This window comes from Syngnathus floridae, chromosome 14, assembly GCF_059516105.1.
Source record: "Syngnathus floridae isolate MCC-2025c chromosome 14, RoL_Sflo_1.0, whole genome shotgun sequence".
Classification (NCBI taxonomy): Eukaryota; Metazoa; Chordata; class Actinopteri; order Syngnathiformes; family Syngnathidae; genus Syngnathus; species Syngnathus floridae.
The window spans coordinates 7,331,911-7,353,344 of NC_142426.1; the positions used below are offsets into that span (position 1 = coordinate 7,331,911).

The 21,434-nt window shown below is 45.2% G+C and overlaps 3 protein-coding genes across 4 annotated transcripts; all 3 read left to right on the forward strand.

The window, feature by feature from the left end:
• The first annotated feature begins 34 nt into the window (after nucleotides 1-34).
• uqcr11 (ubiquinol-cytochrome c reductase, complex III subunit XI) lies at nucleotides 35-1,149 on the forward strand. Its single transcript, XM_088395909.1, has 3 exons — nucleotides 35-184; nucleotides 591-721; nucleotides 850-1,149. The coding sequence occupies exons 1-2, from the start codon at nucleotides 135-137 to the stop codon at nucleotides 709-711; spliced, it is 171 nt and encodes a 56-aa protein (XP_088252035.1). The 5' UTR covers nucleotides 35-134; the 3' UTR covers nucleotides 712-721; nucleotides 850-1,149.
• A 426-nt stretch (nucleotides 1,150-1,575) lies between these two features.
• mbd3a (methyl-CpG binding domain protein 3a) lies at nucleotides 1,576-5,777 on the forward strand. The gene is made up of 6 exons (XM_088395908.1): nucleotides 1,576-1,783; nucleotides 2,732-2,891; nucleotides 3,735-3,872; nucleotides 4,074-4,164; nucleotides 4,247-4,424; nucleotides 4,993-5,777. The coding sequence occupies exons 1-6, from the start codon at nucleotides 1,770-1,772 to the stop codon at nucleotides 5,159-5,161; spliced, it is 750 nt and encodes a 249-aa protein (XP_088252034.1). The 5' UTR covers nucleotides 1,576-1,769; the 3' UTR covers nucleotides 5,162-5,777.
• Nucleotides 5,778-6,065: 288 nt separating this feature from the next.
• Nucleotides 6,066-13,764, forward strand: LOC148387434 (RNA-binding protein MEX3B). Of its 2 annotated transcripts, none has more exons than XM_088395897.1 (4): nucleotides 6,066-6,586; nucleotides 7,063-7,597; nucleotides 8,927-9,186; nucleotides 9,460-13,764. In XM_088395897.1, the coding sequence occupies exons 2-4, from the start codon at nucleotides 7,129-7,131 to the stop codon at nucleotides 10,660-10,662; spliced, it is 1,932 nt and encodes a 643-aa protein (XP_088252023.1). In that variant the 5' UTR covers nucleotides 6,066-6,586; nucleotides 7,063-7,128; the 3' UTR covers nucleotides 10,663-13,764. The 2 variants fall into 2 exon arrangements, with proteins under 2 accessions (XP_088252023.1, XP_088252022.1); XM_088395896.1 differs by having other exon boundaries at nucleotides 6,067-6,597.
• The last annotated feature ends 7,670 nt before the right edge of the window (nucleotides 13,765-21,434 follow it).

Sequence of the window (21,434 nt, forward strand, 5' to 3'; positions counted from 1 at the left end):
AATAAAAACTGGCCATAACGCCTTGTGTCCGCTAGAGGGCAGAAGTCACCTTTACACGTAGTTAGAATCGTGACGGAAGTACCCTGCCGGTTGCACGTTCCGTGTGAGGACGAGGAGGAGGTCACACAAGAACAATGTTGAATAAAGTGGTCGGACAGAAATATATGTCCATGGCTAAGTTGTGGTAAGCTTCTGTTCATTTTTTGTTTTAATCAGAGGTGTGGGGGCGTTTCACGAACGGAAGCGTCCTAAGTCTACAGCTAGCAGTTAGCATTTAGCCTAGCTGGGGTCATGTCAGAAAAACAACATTGGCAGTTTATTTGAAATGATAATGAGGCACATTTCAAGTTTGTTATTATCATGTTGTCATGTAAAGGTAGAAATAAGGTGAATATCTGTTTTGACGCATGATGGTTTACTTTTTTTATTTCCCATTGATATCTCATTTATTTGTTCATTTTCAGTTTTGTGACATTTGTTAGGAAACCCTTATCAAGGATAGCCGAGCCCACAATTGAATTTTAGTCATATATAGTGTAATCACAGCTTCATGTATTTCATGGTAAACTAGTTCAATGTTTCCTTCACAGGATCCCAACACTGGCTGTTTGGGGCACAGTGGGTGGCGTAGCTATGGTACACATGACAGAATGGCGAGTCATTTTGGATTATGTTCCCTACGTCAACGGCAAATTCAAGAATGATAAATAGTGGCAATCAGGTGAGCACGGAAAATTGTACATTTGATTACCTAATATGTTCAAAGTTTCTTGGTGACAAGAAAAAGTGAAAAGTTACGAATCCTATTTTAGCATGCACGTTGTGATCTTGTTGTTTCTTTTCTGACAGTTTGTTGATGGATTCAACTGAAATTATGAACAAGGACTGGTCCAGCTGCTGTTTTGCAATGCAGGATATAACAGCCTTTACTCCTGATCATGGTGCTCCTAAATATCTTCATCTTCACCATCATCGGCATTTGGAGTGGAGCAGATACACCTCAACCTGAAACTCTTGAGTGAAATCAAAATGAACTTTATTTTTGTACATGTACTTCTGCAGTCAGCTATTCAATTTAATCATCAAATGTTGAGCTTCCCTCCAAGCAAACTGTTCTGAAAGAGGAAGGAATAAAATTAATGTGAAATATCTTGTGTTCAATGACTGTCAGTCAAATTCAAACTAATATTTACGTAGATTGTGTTTCCGTCTCAAATCTTTACTGCATCATCATTAATTGTTTGTGATGTTTTAGACATATCTTTCTTTTTATAATAGGTGTTAAAAGTTATTTTTGACTGTTTAACTTCACTTGTCTTTTCTACCACTTTGCAGCAATTAATAAGTTAATCATTAAATGTTTGGATTCAAAATTTTACTGTTATCTACATAATATTTTAACTGAACGTTTGCAAACCACTGATGTAAACATAGACTTTTTTTTTTTAAAAGCACAACAATCTATTTATGCGGACCCTAAAGCTAGGGTTAGTCCCCCCGGACCCCAGTTTGGCCACATGTGCCTTCCACTCTCCCATCGTCACTTCCGCACTAGTTCAAGTGAAGTGAGTGCCGCGGATGGATTAGAGTACAATCGAGGGGGGTGACGTGGTGGGCGGACTGATCTCGGCGTGGAAAGGTCCTGAGTGAGGAATGGTGATCGATAAACAAATCTCTGATGCAAATTCACGATACATAGCTGCTCGTTGACATTTGCTACTTTCCAATAGCCGACTTCAACTCCACACGGAACGAGGACGCTTGAAAGTATGGAACGTAAAAGGTAGGATTTGGACGTTTTTGCGCTACAAGGAGTCGGCGTTTTTTTTTCATTGAAAGTTTGCTCAGCAGGAAATGAGTACGTGCATGCGTCTTGCAAACTCAACAAATAGTTATTTTCCCAACTCCAATGTTGGAGATAACCAAATCCTTTATTGAAGCTTTACGATGCACATTAACGTTACTTTTGCCGAATGTTTAGTCGTACAGTACTCCGGGTGGTCTCCCGTTCCTGCTAGCAAGATTAGCTAGCCAAGTTTCATTGTTTACAGTCACACGCTTGACTTGAGCTACGTCGGTTCCTTGGCTCCAAAACACTAATCAAGTCGCAATGTCTTTAAAATACAAATATACTAAGATATTTGTCGCTAGACATAGAATTGAAATTCTTACTACCTTTGTGAAATATGGGTTCTCTCATTATCTGGCGTGTATATAACTTAATTAGCATGTGCTTTTTTTCTGATCTAGAACAACACTGGGATTAAATGTTCATAAACGCTGTTATACGTAAAAGATCAGGGAACATGTTGGTGGTTTTGTCGTTTTAGCAACACAAAACTCTTTCCCGTGTGCGCAGCCATTGCTTTGCTTTGACTTGATGAACGTTGTGTGGGCGTGAACGAGTTTGTCTTCACTCACCTGTCATTGCACTGCTACGGCGGGAAACCTTCCGCCTTAACTGGAGATAATCAAAGATGGCAAAGTAATGATTATAATATTATGTATAAATTGCATAAAAAATATATTGACAGAAGAAAAAAGAAATTGATTGACTGTGCGGGGAATATATCGTTTTTCCTCATTCTGTTTCCCATGTAAACTACAACCACAACTAAATGAATTAATCTCTCTGTGGTGGTGTCAGTTCAATCTAAGCATGATCAACTCACACAATGATGCCATAAATCCTTGTCATTTTCATTGATTTAATCGTGTGTATCCTCTCCAGTGTACCTGTCAGGCGTGTTCTCGGAAAGCCGCAGACAACACGTAGTCCAGCCAACAACTTTCACATGGACGAGGCCAGCCAGTCTCGTGCTGCACATTTAGTTCTTACGAAAGTCCAACGAAGTGGGTACAAGCATCATGATGGCAACCATCAAATCAGGGTGAGAATCAACACATTTAGACTCTTTTTTTTTTTTTTTTTGCAGTGATGATATTTTTAAAAACAATGGTGTCTTCCAGAGTGGTCTTCACTAGGCCTGCCTCTATGGAATATTTTTAGATTTAAGTAATCTACCAATTATCTCATTGAGTAATCAGATTAAAAAAAATGTTATTAATTAAGCACAATATCATACATGTCAAGTGTAGTTATTTTTAGACTTTAAAAGGCAGGCCTGGCCTGGTGAGTGCCGTGGGTGTCAGTGAATTAGCATGCAAAGTTGACTTACCATGGCAACTACATGAACGTTAGTCCATGTGGGGGGGAAGATCCCTGCGAATCTTCCAGGTGGGATTTTGCTTCGACCATTTTTTTGCAATTGAATTATTCAAGATGCTCGATCGATCATTGCTGCTCTGCATAAGCTCGTTTGAACTCTAAAACTAGCGAGTGCTACTGTAAATCATTGAAGAAATTCTTCACATTTCACATTGCATTATTATTGTAATTACCGAAAACTAAACTAAAAAAAAAAACACAACCTTTAACCGCTCATATACTCTTTTTACCTTTTCGTGTCAAGAGAATATTCCCATAAAAATTTATCTATAATGTTCTCCATCCGCCGCAGTCAGTTATTAACTACAGGGAAGAATCAAATTAGGCTGTTTCAACATAGAGGTGGCCAACTGGGCTCACGTTGGCAAACGTATAACAGTGGTGAGATTTATTGATTGTTAACGCTCATAAATTACCACGACAGATATTTCTTACCATTGTGTTGTTCCGTTCATTTTTTATTTTTGAAATTCCTAAAGCAGCATTGTATGTCTTCTTTCAACAGGCCAAGCCAGACTTGAACACAACGCTGCCCGTTCGACAGACAGCCTCCATCTTCAAGCAACCAGTGACCAAAGTAACAAATCACCCTAGTAACAAGGTGAAAACAGACCCACAGAGGGCTGTGGACCAACCAAAGCAGGTGAGTCAGATGACGTTTTATTTCATCTTCGTGATGGGTTTGTGGGAGGGGTCACTCTAGATAAAAAATACTGTTCCTCTAAATTGTGGATTTCTAAATATTGTGGGCGGGTCTGGAAGATATCTCAGTCAACGAGCGTTCACTGTAAGCTGAATAGTAATGCACAATGTTTGTTTTGTTGTTGTTGTTTTTTTATCATAGTTATTCTGGGAGAGGAAGCTGAGTGGGTTAAGTGCCTTTGACATAGCAGATGAGCTCGTGAAAACTATGGATCTTCCCAAAGGCCTACAAGGTGACCGCAGTTGCAAAACAACAACGCTCGGGAGTTTACAAATAGCACCTTTTCAACCATCTTGGTCTTTTTTTGTCCTCAGGTGTCGGCCCTGCAAGTTCTGACAAAACGCTTCTGTCCGCCATCGCAAGCGCCCTCCACACAAGCCCCGCACCCGTCACTGGCCAGCTCACGGCGGCCGTCGAGAAAAACCCAGGAGTGTGGCTCAACACGACACAGCCTCTCTGCAAGGCATTTGTGGTGACCGATGAAGATATCAGGTGACACTTTTTGGGTTGAGCGGTACAATTCTTATTGTCGACGGCGCTTCTCCAGTGTACAACTGCATAGACGTTGCACTCATACATTTTGGTGACAAAGACTCTCCACGCTTTGCTTTTTAGTCACTGGTACATCCGGAATTATAAATATTGTTTAGTATAAAGCTTAGTATGAAGAGAGACCATGTAAAATGCACCCAGTAAGACCAGAACCGACATGGGAACCTCAGAACTTAGTGGAAGGAGTGGTAACCACTAGGCCCACAGTGCTGCCAGATTTTAGGGAAATAATGTGAATAGACCTAATCGGTTCCAGGCCTGTACTGTACTGTTGCCACCATTTTAGGTCTAAAAAAACAAATGCTGTGAATATAAAAGCAGAGTCATTGATGCTGATGACGGTCAGATATTTTTTTCCAAGTCATGTGGAATTGCGAATGTTCCATTTTTCCACATTAGAGGCACATTTGTATCCAGTCTGACGTGTTGGTTTTAGCAACTTCTAATGAAGACCTCAACAGATGCAGTGCACATTAAAGGTGTCCTCCTCATCTTCTGTGTCCTTCAGAAAGCAAGAGGACCTTGTGCAAAATGTGCGAAGGAGGCTCGAGGAAGCCCTCATGGCGGATATGTTGGCTCATGTTGAGGACGCCACTGTGGTTGAGGCACCCAGCACAGAAGAAGAAGAAGAAGAAAAGGAGAAGGGGGCCGAGCGGGTGGAAAAGGAGCAGTTATAGCCAAGGTACATAAAACGGCTGTTTTAATTCCAGCAGTGCTGACTGATTTTTCACTTACATCGTTTACCACAACTTCAACTGAAGTCATTATGTGGGGGATTTTTTTTTTCAGGTTTTTTTTCACTACTTCGACTAAACTAAAACTGAAACAGTTGTGTTGTATTTTTATTGTCATCAATTGAAAAGGTGCTCCAACTTTCAGCTGTTACCTCCATCAATTTTCAGGAGATATGTTTGGTGCCGCACACTATTCTTTGTGTCGTTTTTATAACGGCTGAACTCAAACAAACTTTGTTTATGTGAACTGTAAATTATCTCTAAATGTGCCTCCATCTGTGAAGAACACTGCTTTCTTTGATATCCCCACCGTCACTGTTAAGTGATGTTTATGCGAAGAAGCATAGCAAAGATTGGAGAATGTTGACTTGCATGCTGTACTCTCTCACACACCCACATAAAGCTTAGAGAGATGACATAGTTTGATGGTTTTCAAATATTCTTGCTGGTTTACAATAACTTTAGGTCAAGTTATCTAATGGCGAGCCACATTGTAAGAAACACTGTTACTTTACTACTGTACATGAATCAATATTGTTAAATAAATGCATCTTTTGGAGATTGGTGTATTTTATTTCATGGGTTTGAATCTGAATCAAAAAGTGTACAAGCACATGTGTGTGTGGGGTTCATTGGTAAGACATCAGATGTAATAGTATGTGAATTTCTCAAAATAGTTCGGACTAAGCGCATACATAAAACTGGATTTTAATGATGTTGAATAACTGCTAAAGGATACAACTGAATGCTGGCTTTGAATGATCAAACAATAACGTTTGCTTGGTTTTAAACGAATAAATAAAGGGATGGCGGTCCAGCCGAGCGACTGACACAATGGCAATGACAGCAGCCGTGGCTTTGCGTGGATCCTCTTCTCCCCATCGCCGTATGTGGCCTTTGAACCCATTGTTGTGTCGCGGCTGACGTCAGTGCCGTCGGAGCTAGAGAGCGGCGTGCGCCTGGTGAGACAAAGGCGGCGGAGAGAACCACTGAAGCGGGCTGTGCCGGAGAGAGCGAACGGGGTCACGGACCGCCGAATACCACTTTGTCCCCCCACCAAGTCACGCTCGGCTTTGGGGACCGGTGTTTTCCCGACCATGAAGACGCTCTCAGGAGTCATCGTGCAGAGACATCTACGGGCGTCCTTTTAACGTGTTTTTGTTTTGTTTTACGAGGGGGACAACTCTGCTTTAACGCCCCCCACCCCAGTTTTGGCGTGCTAGGCTGCTAACGTGCTAGCTCGAAAGAAGGCTGCTGCTGCTGCTCCTCCTCCCTCCTTCTTCCTCCTCTTCTTCTTCCCGGCTTAGTTACTCATCTGTTCCTGAAGGAACAAGGCGACTGCAAAGCGAGGCAGAGAGACTCGACAAAGTAAGGATAAAGTAAGTTTGGACCGCGTGAGTACATTATGGAATCCGAGCGTGAGCGTGTGTGTGTGTTTTTAAAGGAGTTCCTCAGTGAAGCTAGCTTAGCTCCCAAACAAAGGGGTCGGCAACGTGACTGAGTGTGGAGGAGCTAGCCTGCTAACTGGCTAGCTGGAGCTAACAACAGCACTTCTGACACTTCTCGTCGCATTTTTTGTTGTTGTTTTTTTTTGTTATTGATATTAAAGTCACTCGCGACACGTATCGTTTGGAGGTGTTTGCGTGGGTGCGAGAATACGCATTTTGTGTTGTTTCAAGGGAATACTATTTTCCTTTATCCCGACAAAAGCTGGATGCTGGAGTTGTCAGTCACAACAAGACAAAGCAAGGCGCCCAAAAAGCTGACACCCACCCTAAACATCTCATTCCCACTCTTGTTTTTTTCTCCACGACCAAATTATTTTCCATTTTTTATCATTTCAGAAGTGGGGCGTGCTCACTCCCGACAAGCAGGCATCCGTGATCTGATGTGATATCCACGGAGAGACTATGCCTAGCCCTTTATTCCACCCTGACATTATGGACCACGACGTGGTGATTAGCAGCCAACACAACGGGGTCGGTCTGGCCCGAGAAACGGACCAAGAGTCCCGGGACGAGGACCACCAGGAGGTGCTTCGTTTCGCCCTCGACCAGCTGTCACTCATGGCCCTGGAAAAGGTGGACTGTGGAGGAGGAGGTGGCGGCGGCGGGCTGGTCGACACCTTGGACGGTACCCAAGCCCCTGGCTCGGAGGGTTACGTGGACCTCCAAATGTCCCGGGACTCTCCGACCTCCTGTTCTCCGTCCCCGGAGTACTACGGCTCGGGCGGCTACCACATGGCCGGCGGCTCGCACCCGATGCTCCACGGGGAACAAAGCGCCTCCGTCCTCTGCAACCGAAAGAGAAGCGTCAACATGACCGAGTGTGTGCCCGTGCCGAGCTCCGAGCATGTGGCGGAGATCGTGGGAAGGCAAGGTGAGCCTTTTTCATTTTTTTTTTTGCGGGCTTGTTTGGTCGGAGGGGAGCCGGCTGTTTCTTTGTTTGGGTGCGCTGTCGCCTCCGACAACTTTAGTTTCCTGACTAGGCTTAGCTCTGTGCGTAAACGCAAACCGGCGCGGTCATTATTGCTTTAGAAATGTCATATTTGCTCCATTAAGCGCGTACTTTTCGCACTGTTTATGCACAATAGTTTGACAGGTAGCGCGGTTGTGGTTGAAGGGGGAGGGGTGGGACGAGGTCAGACAAAGCAGTCTGGACATGTCTTGCAGGCTGCACCAAACAAAGGAAATGGCGCTAAATAAGCTTTGAATGCATCATAAACGGAGAAGGGGGCTTGAATGCAAGACTAGTGTCACCCGTCAGTTCCATGTATGCTTACAAGGCACGTTATATTGTGATTGTGGGGGTTTTGAGGCGCCGAAATGGAGCAGACGGTCTCACAAACACGGGACTGGGCGGTGTTACGCCCTGCACCCAAAAGCTCTAGCTCGCTCAGTCCGTACGCCGACGCCGCTTGTCGCGCGCCTCGCCGCGCTCCAACTGAATCTCTCGCCTCCTTTGTCCTCGACGCGCACTCTCGATACCGGCTGGCGCTCTTTTTTAGCCGCCGACTAGCTTGTCGCGGTGGCGGCGGCGTTTCCAGTATTGTTCTCTTTGTTTGAAAAAGCCATGCTTTCTGCTTCCCACAATGACATCACACTCCGCTCCTCCTATTGGTCGCCCTGATGACGCGTCATCAGTTAAAGACACAGTGCAAAATAGGTTAGAATGTGGTTGAATCTGATGCTTCATTTTTGTTTTCTAGTCTTCACGTTAATGCGGCCGGCTGAGTGTCTTCGCCTTCATTTTAATGCACACACTGTTGGGACATGTTTTTTTAAACTAGTCACATGATTCATGACCCACATTGGCTACAGTAGCCCAGATGAAAATGGAAGTGGTGGTTGCTGGTTCTCTGGGTAATTTGACATTCATCACTTGGTAACAGTATAATATAGAATCTTGGATTTGGACCTTGACTTATTATCCACCCAGTCAGTAGGTTTTTCCAAGCTCTGAACCGTTAATATTTTTTCCCTCTGCCACCTGAGTGAAGTTAAAAGAATGAGAAAATACCAATTCAACTTGTCAGTCAAGTTATTATTACCGTCTAGCAATTCTATCAATTATTTCATTATCTTGCACGCCCCCTAGTGGTCATCTTTGCATCTGCAGCATGTGTCTATTTTTCAAAACATGAATATGATTTCTGTTGAGTTTTTGGCATAAACCTGACATTTTTCTACATGTTTTTTTCTCATCCAGGTTGTAAGATCAAAGCGTTGCGTGCCAAGACCAACACTTACATAAAGACCCCGGTCCGCGGCGAGGAGCCAGTGTTCATCGTGACGGGACGCAGGGAGGACGTGGAAATGGCCAAACGGGAGATCGTCTCTGCAGCCGAGCATTTCTCCATGATTCGAGCATCCCGTTGCAAAGCGGGAGGGTCCGGAGGTGGAGGAGGCGGAGGAGGGGGAGGCTCACTTCCTGGACCACCGCACCTCCCTGGACAAACAACCATTCAGGTACTGCTTGACTGCCTTTTGCTTTTAATGTCTTTCGCATGACATTAAAAAGGAAAGGCAATAGAGCCTTTTTAATTGGGAAAAGACAATTTGAGATATGAATGGTGACGGAATAAAATAAAATTGTAACTCAAGGCACCACTGTGTTTTATAGCAGAGCAGTCAGAAGTCACAAAAATGACATTTTCCTCCTTTTGAAAGGAGGCATTGTTGTGTTCTGTGTTTATAAACGAAATTATCCTGATTAACTTATTTGTGTTGGTTGCGGTCCAGGTGCGGGTGCCCTACAGAGTGGTGGGTCTGGTTGTGGGTCCGAAAGGAGCCACCATCAAGCGCATCCAGCAGCAGACCCACACCTACATCGTGACGCCCAGTCGAGAGAAGGACCCTGTGTTCGAGGTGACCGGCATGCCCGAGAACGTGGACCGGGCCAGAGAAGAGATCGAGACCCACATCACGCTGAGAACCGGAACCTTCGTCGACCTGCAGGGAGACAACGACTTTCACACCAACGGGACCGACGTCAGCCTAGAGGGCCTGGGCGCCCTCAGCGCGGGCCTGGGGGCATCCCTGTGGTCCCGGGCCAGCAACCATCATTCCGCACCCCCTCCTCCTGCTCCCTCCCCGCCACCTGCCGCCATCCAGATGTCTGTGAACCGTAAGATGTCCTCCTCGGTGGCCTATCACGCACACAACGGCGCGATGACTTCCGACGGTTATGGTGGGGGCCGCAAGGGCAACGAGGGGGCCAGCCCAACCAGCCCCTTCAGCACAAGTTCCAGCAGCGCCGGAGGAGGATTCACTTTTGGCGGCGACTCCACCCCACTCCCTTCCTCAGAGGAACTGGGCTTTGAATTCAGCGCTTCCAACATCTGGGCTCCCTTTGTCAACGGCGCCAACAAGTCAGGCGGCCCCTCGCACCCTCAGCCGCCGCTTCGCCGCAACAGCAGCGGCCTGAGCGGCGGCGCCATCACGCCGCGTTTGTCCCCCACGCTGCCCCAGGACGTCGTCGCCAGTCCACTGGAGCACCCGCTGGCCCGCCGCGCCCAGAGCGACCCTCTGAGCACGCTCTCCTGGCTGCAGTCGGGCAGCACGGCAGGCGGCAGTGGTGGCTCCTTCTCCGGGGGCTCCAGCTCCAGCTCAGGCGGCTCGTCCACGGGTTACTCCTCCTGCTCGGCATCCTCGCTGCCCGGCGGTTCGCCCACCGACTCGGAGGGCGGCGCGGGCCTCAGCTCTGGGATGCTGAGTCGGCTGAAAGGCGGGCCGGGCCCCGGCGTGGCAGGCCTGGTGGGCGCAGGCCCCGGGGTCAACAGGGACTGCTTTGTGTGCTTCGAGAGCGAGGTGACGGCCGCCCTGGTGCCGTGCGGCCACAACCTTTTCTGCATGGAGTGCGCCGGGCAGATCTGCCAATCGTCTGAGCCCGAGTGCCCTGTGTGCCACACGCCCACCACGCAGTGTATACGCATTTTCTCTTAATGGCGGTGGGGGCAAGAGGTGCGTGGAGGCCCGGATTCACACTAATATCCTTGAACACAAAGTGGACCATAATATTAATAATCATAACAATGCAGCATTACCAGAGACAATGATGCTGATGAATAATAATAATAATAATGACACTATGGATTTATTTGGAGACGGTCTCAGTGGTGAAACTAGTGTCTTATCTCTCTTCAGGCCTTCATTTTGAGCTCCTCTCATCTCTCTTTCCTTCTCAGTCTTTCCTTTTGACTGCTTTTGTACTTGGCAGATATTTTTTTCCATGAAGCTGACAGATGAGGCCTCAACTTTTTACTTGCGTCCGCTCATGCCTCCAATTTCTCGCGCTCCTTCTTTGTCGTTGCGCCCTTGTTTGCCACAGAAATCCAGAGGTGTCAAACTCATCTTTGTCTGGATCGTTGTAGTTCTCTTGCAAATTATTGCAGTGGGTTCTGGAGCTGTGTAATTGTCTTAGACAACAAATGACTGGGTAACACATTTGGACAAGTCAGTTTCTTTTAAAAATGTAGTTGCAAACAAAAACTACTTGTAATATTAAAAATGAAGACTAGTGGTTCTGGTTTGAGTGAGGAAACCACAAAAGCCGCATAAAATGCGGCAGATCGAGTCAGGCCTGCAGGCCTTGAGTTTGACACCTATGACACTAATCCGATTGTTTGGTTGCGCCCGGGCGTCCCCCCCAACCCCCAATCCTCTGTGTTGTGGCCTCATAGACTGAAAGTAGCCATCAAGCGATGCCAAATGTCTGTAGAAGTCAGCACATTGTCTCTCCTGGTGGAGCCCGCTCAAACATCACTTGACAATCGTGCGTGTGTGTCCATCTTTCGCCGCACAAAGCATCCCATCCCACCTTTTCATTGTGTGGCTGTTTCTCTTTCAAAAAAATGGATGTGTGACTGCTCCGGTTCACCTCCCCCCACGAAAGTCTCCAAGGCAGGAGCTGATCCATCCTCGCCCTCCCCCACGCATGCACACACACACACACTCACTGCTCCCAGTCCACCCACATCCTGTCTGTTACACTTGCATGGGCTCCTAAAGTGCTTTCTGACTGTGGAGGCGTGCGCATTACTGAGAGGGTTTGTGTATTTGTGTCTCGCTGTTCCAGCACGTTTGTTAGTGTGAGAGAGAACAATCGTGTCAGTCAGAGAAGTCTGCTTGTTTGTGTTTGTGTGTTCCTCTCGCGTTAGTCTGAACGAGAGTGTGAGTCGCGTGAGAGGAGTGTCACAGTATGTGATGTGGGAGAAAAATGCGGTTTTGTTTTCTACTGACCTTGCATTATTTGTTGTGCGAGACTGTTACAATGAGAGATAATTGACGAGAGAGTATGTCTATCATTTGAAGAATGTCAATGTGTGTTTTTTCTGTGAAAGTGTTTCTGATCTTTGTCATGTGAGGAGTATTTGTGTGAGTGTTTGGGTGTGGATTATTCTTTATTTTATTTTTTTCCTCAGTGTTTTTTTTTTTTTTACTATGAGAGGGAGAGTGTAGTAATGGTTGCTCCAACAAGGAGGGTCTTGTTTAAGGGTAGTTCCCTTTCCATGCAAAAAAAAAAAAAAACATCAGGACAGGTCAATTGAAGTATTTTCCATGCACTGTCACTGCCCCCCACCCAACTTGAAACCCCCGCCTCCTCCCATCCTGCCATCTGAATACCAACAAACAAAAAAGCAGTTTTCATGAGGGTCTTCCACCCCACTCCGCATACTTTAGCGGTGCACTACACAGACGCCTTTTTGGGGTAGGGAGGGGGGGGTTCTCTTTTATATTGCTAGCGTGCATTGTGCTGGAAAACGTGAAGAAGCCATGACAAAACTCGATTGCGGTGACATTAAAGGGCTTCCTCCTAGTTTGACTTTTGGGGCTGACCCACAGTAGGAAGACGGTTATGTATCCTTTCTGGCAGCTAGTGGCCATCACCCACCCAGGGCTTCCACACACACACAGACACACACAACTTTGTGTTCCAATCCCAGCAAGCTGCAGAATGTCGTCGTCACGCGGGATTCGATTAAGGCAAAATGTCCGAGTGACGCCGAGGCTGTTACATGGGTCTTAAAGCCCTGCTTAAAAACAGGATATTCAACTTGTGTTGTTAGAGCCCATGTGGCCAGTCAGAATGTTAGACTTAATGTACAGTAATTTCATTGTTTTAAAAAAAAAAAAAAAAAACAGGTACCATTTTTCCAGATTGACTGCTGATTTTTATTTTTTTAAGACCAGTGTGTTCCCCTTCCCCCATTGTCTTGCTTCAAGGTTTGAAAACAGGGTTTCCTGAGGCACGCTAGCCTGACCTCTGACCTTTCTTTTTTCTGATTAGAGGGGGGGATGCAAAGACAAGCCTCGCCAACGTAGGGGGGCAGGGCGCGTAGCCGGTCGGGGGGGAGACTCCGCTCAAGCTGCCAACCCCCGCTTGCCTATTTTTTGCTTTAATTCTCTTTTGTACGCTCAACCAAAATGTAAACCATGTCAGCAGAAGTACCTGTGTGTGTAAATATCGGAACAATCATCGGCATCTTGTTTTTGCAAGCAAAATGGCTTCTTTGAAAACGAGAACTTGTATCATTATTTGTAAGTTAACCATCTGCATGTCATTAGCTCATTTTTAAGATATAAAACAAGAAACTTTTTACACATTTTATTTTTACAATTGATTTGCTTACCTAAATATCCCAGACAATAATGTGACCGTTTATTACTTAAGATTTATTTTTATTTTCCTTTTTTTAAAATTTTCATTATTTTCTGTGTACTACATATAAGCAATTTATAACAAAATGAGAAAATTATTGAAGAAAATTTTAAAATTGAAATATATTTTATTTGAAAGTTTATGGACCTTTTAACCAAGAGCCAGGAAAAATTGTACCATGGTATAATTTGAGCTGGTTTGATGGTTATGAGAAATGTATCAAGAGTTTTATTTTTTATGCTTCTTTAATAAAGTCTTGGTTTTTGGTTTCATTTTTTACTGTAAAATGATCATTTGCGTCTTGTCTTTATTTGTGCTGTTTGGTTGACATGTGGGACACGTCTTCTGCAGGCATACAAATAAAACTTTTTGTACCTTGTCACTGAGCTTATGCTGCCCTTATTTCTATATTGTGAGATGATGTGATTGCATTTTTAGGTCAAGGAAACCTGTAAAATTGTGGTTCAACAGATTTATTGTAAAAAAAGAGGCCTGTTATTTACATCTGTAATAAAGCTTAGTCTTATATAAAGCATTTCCATGAGCAACCAGCCAGACTTACAGAGTATCTGTGACGTCACTTGGACATTCCATTAGGTACACCGCCACTTTCAGGTGTACCTAATAACAGGCCACTTCATTAGGGAAAAATCATGGCCAAATCAAGCCTCCTGATTGGCTGGTTGATCCGTGATGTCACACAAAGGTACTCGCCATTTTCAAGTGTACCTAATAACAGCCACTTTATTAGGGAAATATCATGGTCAAAGGTCACAGGTGTCAAGCTCTAGTCCTCGGGGCCGCGTTCCAATATGTTTTCCAAGTTACCCTCGTTAAGTGCAGGTGCGTGAAAAGTTTTAGCTCCTTTTGAACGTGAAAGTGGCTAAAACTTTTCACGCAGGTGCACTTAACGAGGGCATCACACGGACACTCCATTAGGTACACCGCCATTTTCAAGTGTACCTCATAACAGGCCACTTTATTAGGGAAATATCATGGTCAAAGATCACAGGTGTCAAGCTCTAGTCCTCGGGGCCGCGTTCCAATATGTTTTCCAAGTTACCCTCGTTAAGTGCAGGTGCGTGAAAAGTTTTAGCTCCTTTTGAACGTGAAAGTGGCTAAAACTTTTCACGCACCTGCACTTAACGAGGGCATCACACGGACACTCCATTAGGTACACCGCCATTTTCAAGTGTACCTAATAACAGGCCACTTTATTAGGGAAACATCATGGTCAAAGGTCACAGGTGTCAAGCTCTAGTCCTCGGGGCCGCGTTCCAATATGTTTTCCAAGTTACCCTCGTTAAGTGCAGGTGCGTGAAAAGTTTTAGCTCCTTTTGAACGTGAAAGTGGCTAAAACTTTTCACGCACCTGCACTTAACGAGGGCATCACACGGACACTCCATTAGGTACGCAGCCATTTTCAAGTGTACCTAATAACAGGCCACTTTATTAGGGAAATATCATGGTCAAAGATCACAGGTGTCAAGTTCTAGTCCTCGGGGCCGCGTTCCAATATGTTTTCCAAGTTACCCTCGTTAAGTGCAGGTGCGTGAAAAGTTTTAGCTCCTTTTGAACGTGAAAGTGGCTAAAACTTTTCACGCAGGTGCACTTAACGAGGGTAACTTGGAAAACATATTGGAACGCGGCCCCTCAAGGACTGGAGGTCGACACGCCTGGTTTAAGTGAAAAGTGCCACACCCGCCCTCACCCCCACTTTCTGATTGGCTGGTTGATCTGTGACATCACTCGGACACTCCATTAGGTACACCGCCATTTTTAGGTGTACCTAATAACAGGCCAGTTCATTAGGGAAAAATCATGGCCAAAGCTTAACTGAAAGTGAAAAGTGCCACACCTGCCCTCACCCCCACTTTCTGATTGGCTGTGTGATCTGTGACGTCACACGGACACTCCTTTAGGTACGCCGCCATTTTCAGGTGTACCTAATAACAGGCCACTTCATTAGGGAAAAATCATGGCCAAAGCTGAACTGAAAGTGAAAAGTGCCACATCCACCCTCACCTCCTGATTGGCTGGTTGACCTGTGACGTCACACGGACACTCCATTAGGTACACCACCATTTTCAGGTGAACCTAATAACTTCATGCATTTTTTGTACATGTCAAGAATGTGTATTTGCTCTTTATTTTGGGGGACACCAACACATATTACACAACGTAAAACACATACATATTGTCATATAAAGCAGTTGACCAAATGTCAGATTTCTGTTTTCATGCCCAAAAAATAAAAACAAGGAATAAAACACCAGACAAGTTTCAACAGGTTTTAATGTTGATTAAAATAATAATAAAAGTACATTTCAAACCAGCAATCTAATGTGAAATTGCAGTAGATATACATACACATATTGTCATATAAAGCAGTTAACCAAATATCTGATTTTTATGTTTTAATTGGCGAATATAAAAACAAGGAATAAAACACCAGACAAGTTTTAACATAAATGTGTATTAAAAATAATAATATTAAAAGTAAATTTCAAAGCAGCAATGCAATGTGAAATTGCAGTAGATATATTGGCTAACAATATTTAGGCGTATATATGCATACACGTCATTTAAAAACTACTATAAGTGTTATAAAATCAAGATTACCCAAAGAGAAGCATAATCTCCCCGTTGTTGCAATCAAGTTAGCCGTTATCTTGGAGAAAACGCGCATAAAAGAAGCGGTGTTTCAGTGAGTGGTTCTTTCTTTCCTTGGCAAATCGTAAATCGACATTCTGGTTTACATAATCCAAGCCAGGAGGGAGACGCAACACGTTCACTGACTGATCCGTTGATGCACGGGAAGGAAGGCAGTTGACTCGTTCGCGAACGGGAAAGTCAGGAAGTCAGTTTCGTTCGTCGGTGAACGAGGAATGCAATTCAGGTGACGTCATTTTCTTCTTCGTTTTGTTTTACGGCGAGGTGGCACCATCTTCAATGAGCATTACTGCTACCTACTGGTTGAAGTCATATGAACTTTTTAGAACAGTGAACTGCGCATGCGCCGCGGCTCACGATATGCTGACCGGGAGTTTTCTTTATATCTTTCCCAAAGCCGTGGAAGAACCGAAAGAAATGCTTTCGCTGGGTAGAAGCTTGTAAATGGCAGGGATTTACAGTACATAATGTCACCAAAGACACATATATATATAATTGACAATTATTCTCAAAGCATCCCCTGATCTTAAGCTCCCAAGAGAGCAAGGAAAACTACTAAAAGAAAGAAATAGTCATATCATTTATTTCAGCCAAAATTTTTATCATAGAAAATTTGCAACACAGTTGCTAGTGTGCTGCCCAATATAACCATACACCTCCTTAGAGCTAGGATTAGAGCTAGGGTGAGGCTTAGGGCTAGGGTTAGGGCGAGAGCTAGGGTTAAGGCTAGAGCTAGGGTTAGGGTTAGTGCTAGGGTTAGGGTTACGGTTAGGGTTAGAGCTAGAGTTAGGGTTAGAGTTAGAGCTAGGGTTAGAGGTAGAGCTAGAGCTAGGGTTAGAGCTAGGGTTAGGGTTAGGGCTAGTGTTAGGGTTAGAGCTAGAGCTAGGGTTAGAGCTAGAGCTAGGGTTAGGGTTAGAGCTCGGGTGAGAGCTAGTGTTAGAGCTAGGGTTAGAGCTAGGGTTAGAGCTAGAGTTAGAGCTAGGGTTAGGGCTAGGGTTAAGCTAGGGTTAGAGCTAGAGCTAGGGTTAGATCTAGGGTTAGGGTTAGAGCTAGAGCTAGGGTTAGGGTTAGAGCTAGGGTTAGACTAGGGTTAGAGCTGGAGCTTGGTTTAGGGTGAAAGCTAGGGTTAGAGCTAGGGTTAGGGTTAGAGCCAGAGCTTGGGTTAGGGTGAGAGCTAGGGTTAGAGCTAGGGTTAGAGCTAGAGCTAGGGTTAGAGCTAGGGTTAGGGTTAGAGCTAGGGTTAGGGTTAGAGCTAGCCTGACCCTAACCCTAGCTCTACCCCTAACCCTAGCTCTAACCCTAGCTCTAACTCTAAGCCTAACTCTAGCACTAGCTCTAACCCTAGCCCTATCTCTAACCCTAACCCTAACTCTAGGGCTAGGGTTAGAGATAGAGCTAGGGTTAGGGTTAGAGCTCGGGTGAGAGCTAGTGTTAGAGCTGGGGTTAGGGTTAGAGCTAGGGTTAGAGCTAGAGTTAGAGCTAGGGTTAGAGTTAGCGCTAGGGTTAGGGTTAGAGCTAGGGTTAGAGCTAGAGCTAGGGTTAGAGCTAGGGTTAGGGTTAGAGCTAGGGTTAGACTAGGGTTAGAGCTAGAGCTTGGGTTAGGGTGAGAGCTAGGGTTAGAGCTAGGGTTAGGGTTAGAGCTAGAGCTTGGGTTAGGGTGAGAGCTAGGGTTAGAGCTAGGGTTAGGGTTACAGCTAGGGTTAGGGTTAGAGCTAGGGTTAGGGTTAGAGTTAGAGCTAGGGTTAGAGCTAGAGCTAGGGTTAGAGCTAGGGTTAGGGTTAGAGCTAGAGCTAGGGTTAGGATTAGAGCTAGGGTTAGAGCTAGCCTGACCCTAACCCTAACCCTAGCTCTAGCTCTACCCCTAACCCTAGCTCTAACCCTAGCTCTAACTCTAACCCTAACTCTAGCACTAGCTCGAACCCTAGCTCTAACCCTAACTCTAGGGCTAGGGTTAGACATAGCGCTAGGGTTAGGGCTCGGGTGAGAGCTAGTGTTAGAGCTAGGGCTTGGGTTAGAGCTAGGGTTAGGGTTAGAGCTAGTGTTAGAGCTAGAGCTAGGGTTAGGGTTAGAGCTAGAGTTAGAGCTAGGGTTAGGGTTAGAGCTAGGGTTAGAGCAAGGGTTAGAGCTAGAGCTAGGGTTAGGGTTAGAGCTAGGGTTAGAGCTAGGGTTAGGGTTAGTGCTAGGGTTAGGGTTAGAGCTAGGGTTAGAGTTCGAGCTAAAGCTAGGGTTAGAGCTAGGGTTAGAGCTAGAGCTAGGGTTAGAGCTAGAGTTAGAGCTAGGGTTAGGGTTAGAGCTAGGGTTAGAGCAAGGGTTAGAGCTAGAGCTAGGGTTAGGGTTAGAGCTAGGGTTAGAGCTAGGGTTAGGGTTAGAGCTAGGGTTAGGGTTAGGGCTAGGGTTAGAGTTCGAGCTAGAGCTAGGGTTAGAGCTAGGGTTAGGGTTAGAGCTAGGGTTAGGGTTAGAGCTAGAGTTAGGGTTAGAGTTAGAGCTAGGATTAGAGCTAGGGTTAGAGCTAGAGCTAGGGTTAGATCTAGGGTTAGGGTTAGAGCTAGAGCTAGGGTTAGAGCTAGGGTTAGAGCTAGCCTGACCCTAACCCTAGCTCTAGCTCTACCCCTAACCCTAGCTCTAACCCTAGCTCTAACTCTAACCCTAACTCTAGCACTAGCTCTAACCCTAGCTCTAACCCTAACACTAGGGCTAGGGTTAGCCATAGCGCTAGGGTTAGGGTTAGAGCTCGGGTGAGAGCTAGTGTTAGAGCTAGGGCTAGGGTTAGAGCTAGGGTTAGGGTTAGAGCTAGAGCTAGGGTTAGAGCTAGAGTTAGAGCTAGGGTTAGGGTTAGAGCTAGGGTTAGAGCAAGGGTTAGAGCTAGAGCTAGGGTTAGGGTTAGAGCTAGGGTTAGAGCTAGGGTTAGGGTTAGAGCTAGGGTTAGGGTTAGAGCTAGAGTTAGGGTTAGAGCTAGGGTTAGAGTTCGAGCTAGAGCTAGGGTTAGAGCTAGGGTTAGGGTTAGAGCTAGAGCTAGGGTTAGGGTTAGAGCTAGGGTTAGGGTTAGAGCTAGCCTGACCCTAACCCTAACCCTAACCCTAGCTCTAGCTCTACCCCTAACCCTAGCTCTAACCCTAACTCTAACCCTAACTCTAGCACTAGCTCTAACCCTAGCCCTAGCTCTAACCCTAACTCTAGCTCTAACCCGAACCCTAGCTCTAACCCTAGCTCTAACCCTAGCCTTAGCTCTAACCGTAGCTCTAAACCTAACCCTAGCTCTAACCCTAGCTCTAGCTCTAACCTTAGCTCTTACCCTAACCCTAGCTCTAACGCTAAACCTAGGTCTAGCTCTAACCCTAACCATAGCTCTAACCCCAGCCCTAGCTCTAACCCTAGGTCTAGCTCTAACCCTACCTCTAACCCTAACCCTAGCTCTAACCCTAGCCTTAGCTCTAACCCTAGCTCTAGCCTTAGCTCTAACCCTAACCCTAGCCTTAGCTCTAACCGTAGCTCTAAACCTAACCCTAGCTCTAACCCTAGCACTAGCTCTAACCTTAGCTCTTACCCTAACCCTAGCTCTAACGCTAAACCTAGGTGTAGCTCTAACCCTAACCATAGCTCTAACTCCAGCCCTAGCTCTAACCCTAGTTCTAGCTCTAACCCTACCTCTAACCCTAACCCTAGCTCTAACCCTAGCCTTAGCTCTAACCCTAACCCTAACCCTAGCTCTAACTCTAGCACTAACCCTAGCTTTAAACCTAGCTCTGGTTATATGGGGCAGCACACGAGCAACTGTGTTGCAAATTTTCTATGATAAAAGTTTGAGGTCCCACTGAGGTTCAAACCCAGGTCGCTGGGGGGGACAGCCCAGAGCACTAACCACTACAGGGTTAGAGCTAGGGTTAGAGCTAGGGTTAGAGCTAGGGTTAGAGCTAGGGTTAGGGTTAGAGCTAGCCTGACCCTAACCCTAGCTCTAACCCTAGCTCTAACCCTAACCCTAGCACTAGCTCTAACCCTAACACTAACTCTAGCTCTAACCCGAACCCTAGCTCTAACCCGAACCCTAGCTCTAACTCTAACCCTAGCCCTAACCCTAGCCTTAGCTCTAACCCTAGCCTTAGCTCTAACTCTAGCTCTAAACCTCACCCTAACCCTAGGTCTAAACCTAACCCTAGCACTAGCTCTAACCTTAGGTCTAACCCTAACCCTAGCTCTAACGCTAAACCTAGATCTAGCTCTAACCCTAACCCTAGCTCTAACCCTAGCTCTAGCTCTAACCCTAACCCTAGCTCTAACCCTAGCCTTAGCTCTAAACCTAACCCTAGCACTAGCTCTAACCTTAGCTCTAACCCTAACCTTAGCTTTAACTCTAACCCTAGCTCTAACTCTAGCACTAACCCTTGCTTTAAACCTAACCCTAGCTCTAACCCTAGCTCTAACCCTAACCCTAGCTCTAACCCTAGCCTTAGCTCTAAACCTAACCCTAGCACTAGCTCTAACCTTAGCTCTAACCCTAACCTTAGCTTTAACTCTAACCCTAGCTCTAACTCTAGCACTAACCCTTGCTTTAAACCTAACCCTAGCTCTGGTTATATGGGGCAGCACACGCTCAACTGTGTTGCAAATTTTCTATAATAAAAGTGTGAGGTCCCACTGAGATTCGAACCCAGGTCGCTGGGGGGACAGCTCAGAGCACTAACCACTACACTATGGAAGCCTCCCTCATATTGGATGGAATATGTATGATTTTATGGAGCAGCTCACAAGCGAATACATCACTGAAGACTCCACAGCAGATGTCATCACAGCACATTGTGTACACGAACACCTAGCAAAGTGCAATTTAAAATGACACTTTCGAAGTACCCAAAGTTAAACTTACAAATATTTTCAGTGACCCAATTCTAAACATTCAATTCACTTGAAACTGGAATGCACATCACTAGTACAAAACAGTGCAGACGATCGCAAACTGCATGGTCTAAATAGCCGACTGGTTGATGACACGGGCTCTTGCGCAGGAAGATCTTGGTTCGAGCCCAGGTAAGAGGCTATTATTAAATGTGCTTTAATTGTGCAATTAACCATTTATTTATTCTTTTTTTTTTAACCTCGTGTAGCGTACCTATTGAAGTGTCCATGAGGTGTACCTACACATATTGTCATATAAAGCAGTCTGATTTTTGTTTTAATTGGCGAATAAAGAAATAAGGAATAAAACACCAGACAAGTTTTAACATGAATGTTTATTAAAAATAATAATATCAAAAGTAAATTTCAAACCAGCAATCTAATGTGAAATTACAGTAGATATTGAATAACAATATTTAGGTGTATATATGCATACACGTTATTTAAAAACTACTATAAGTGTTATACCACTATGCTACAGTGGTTACCAGCT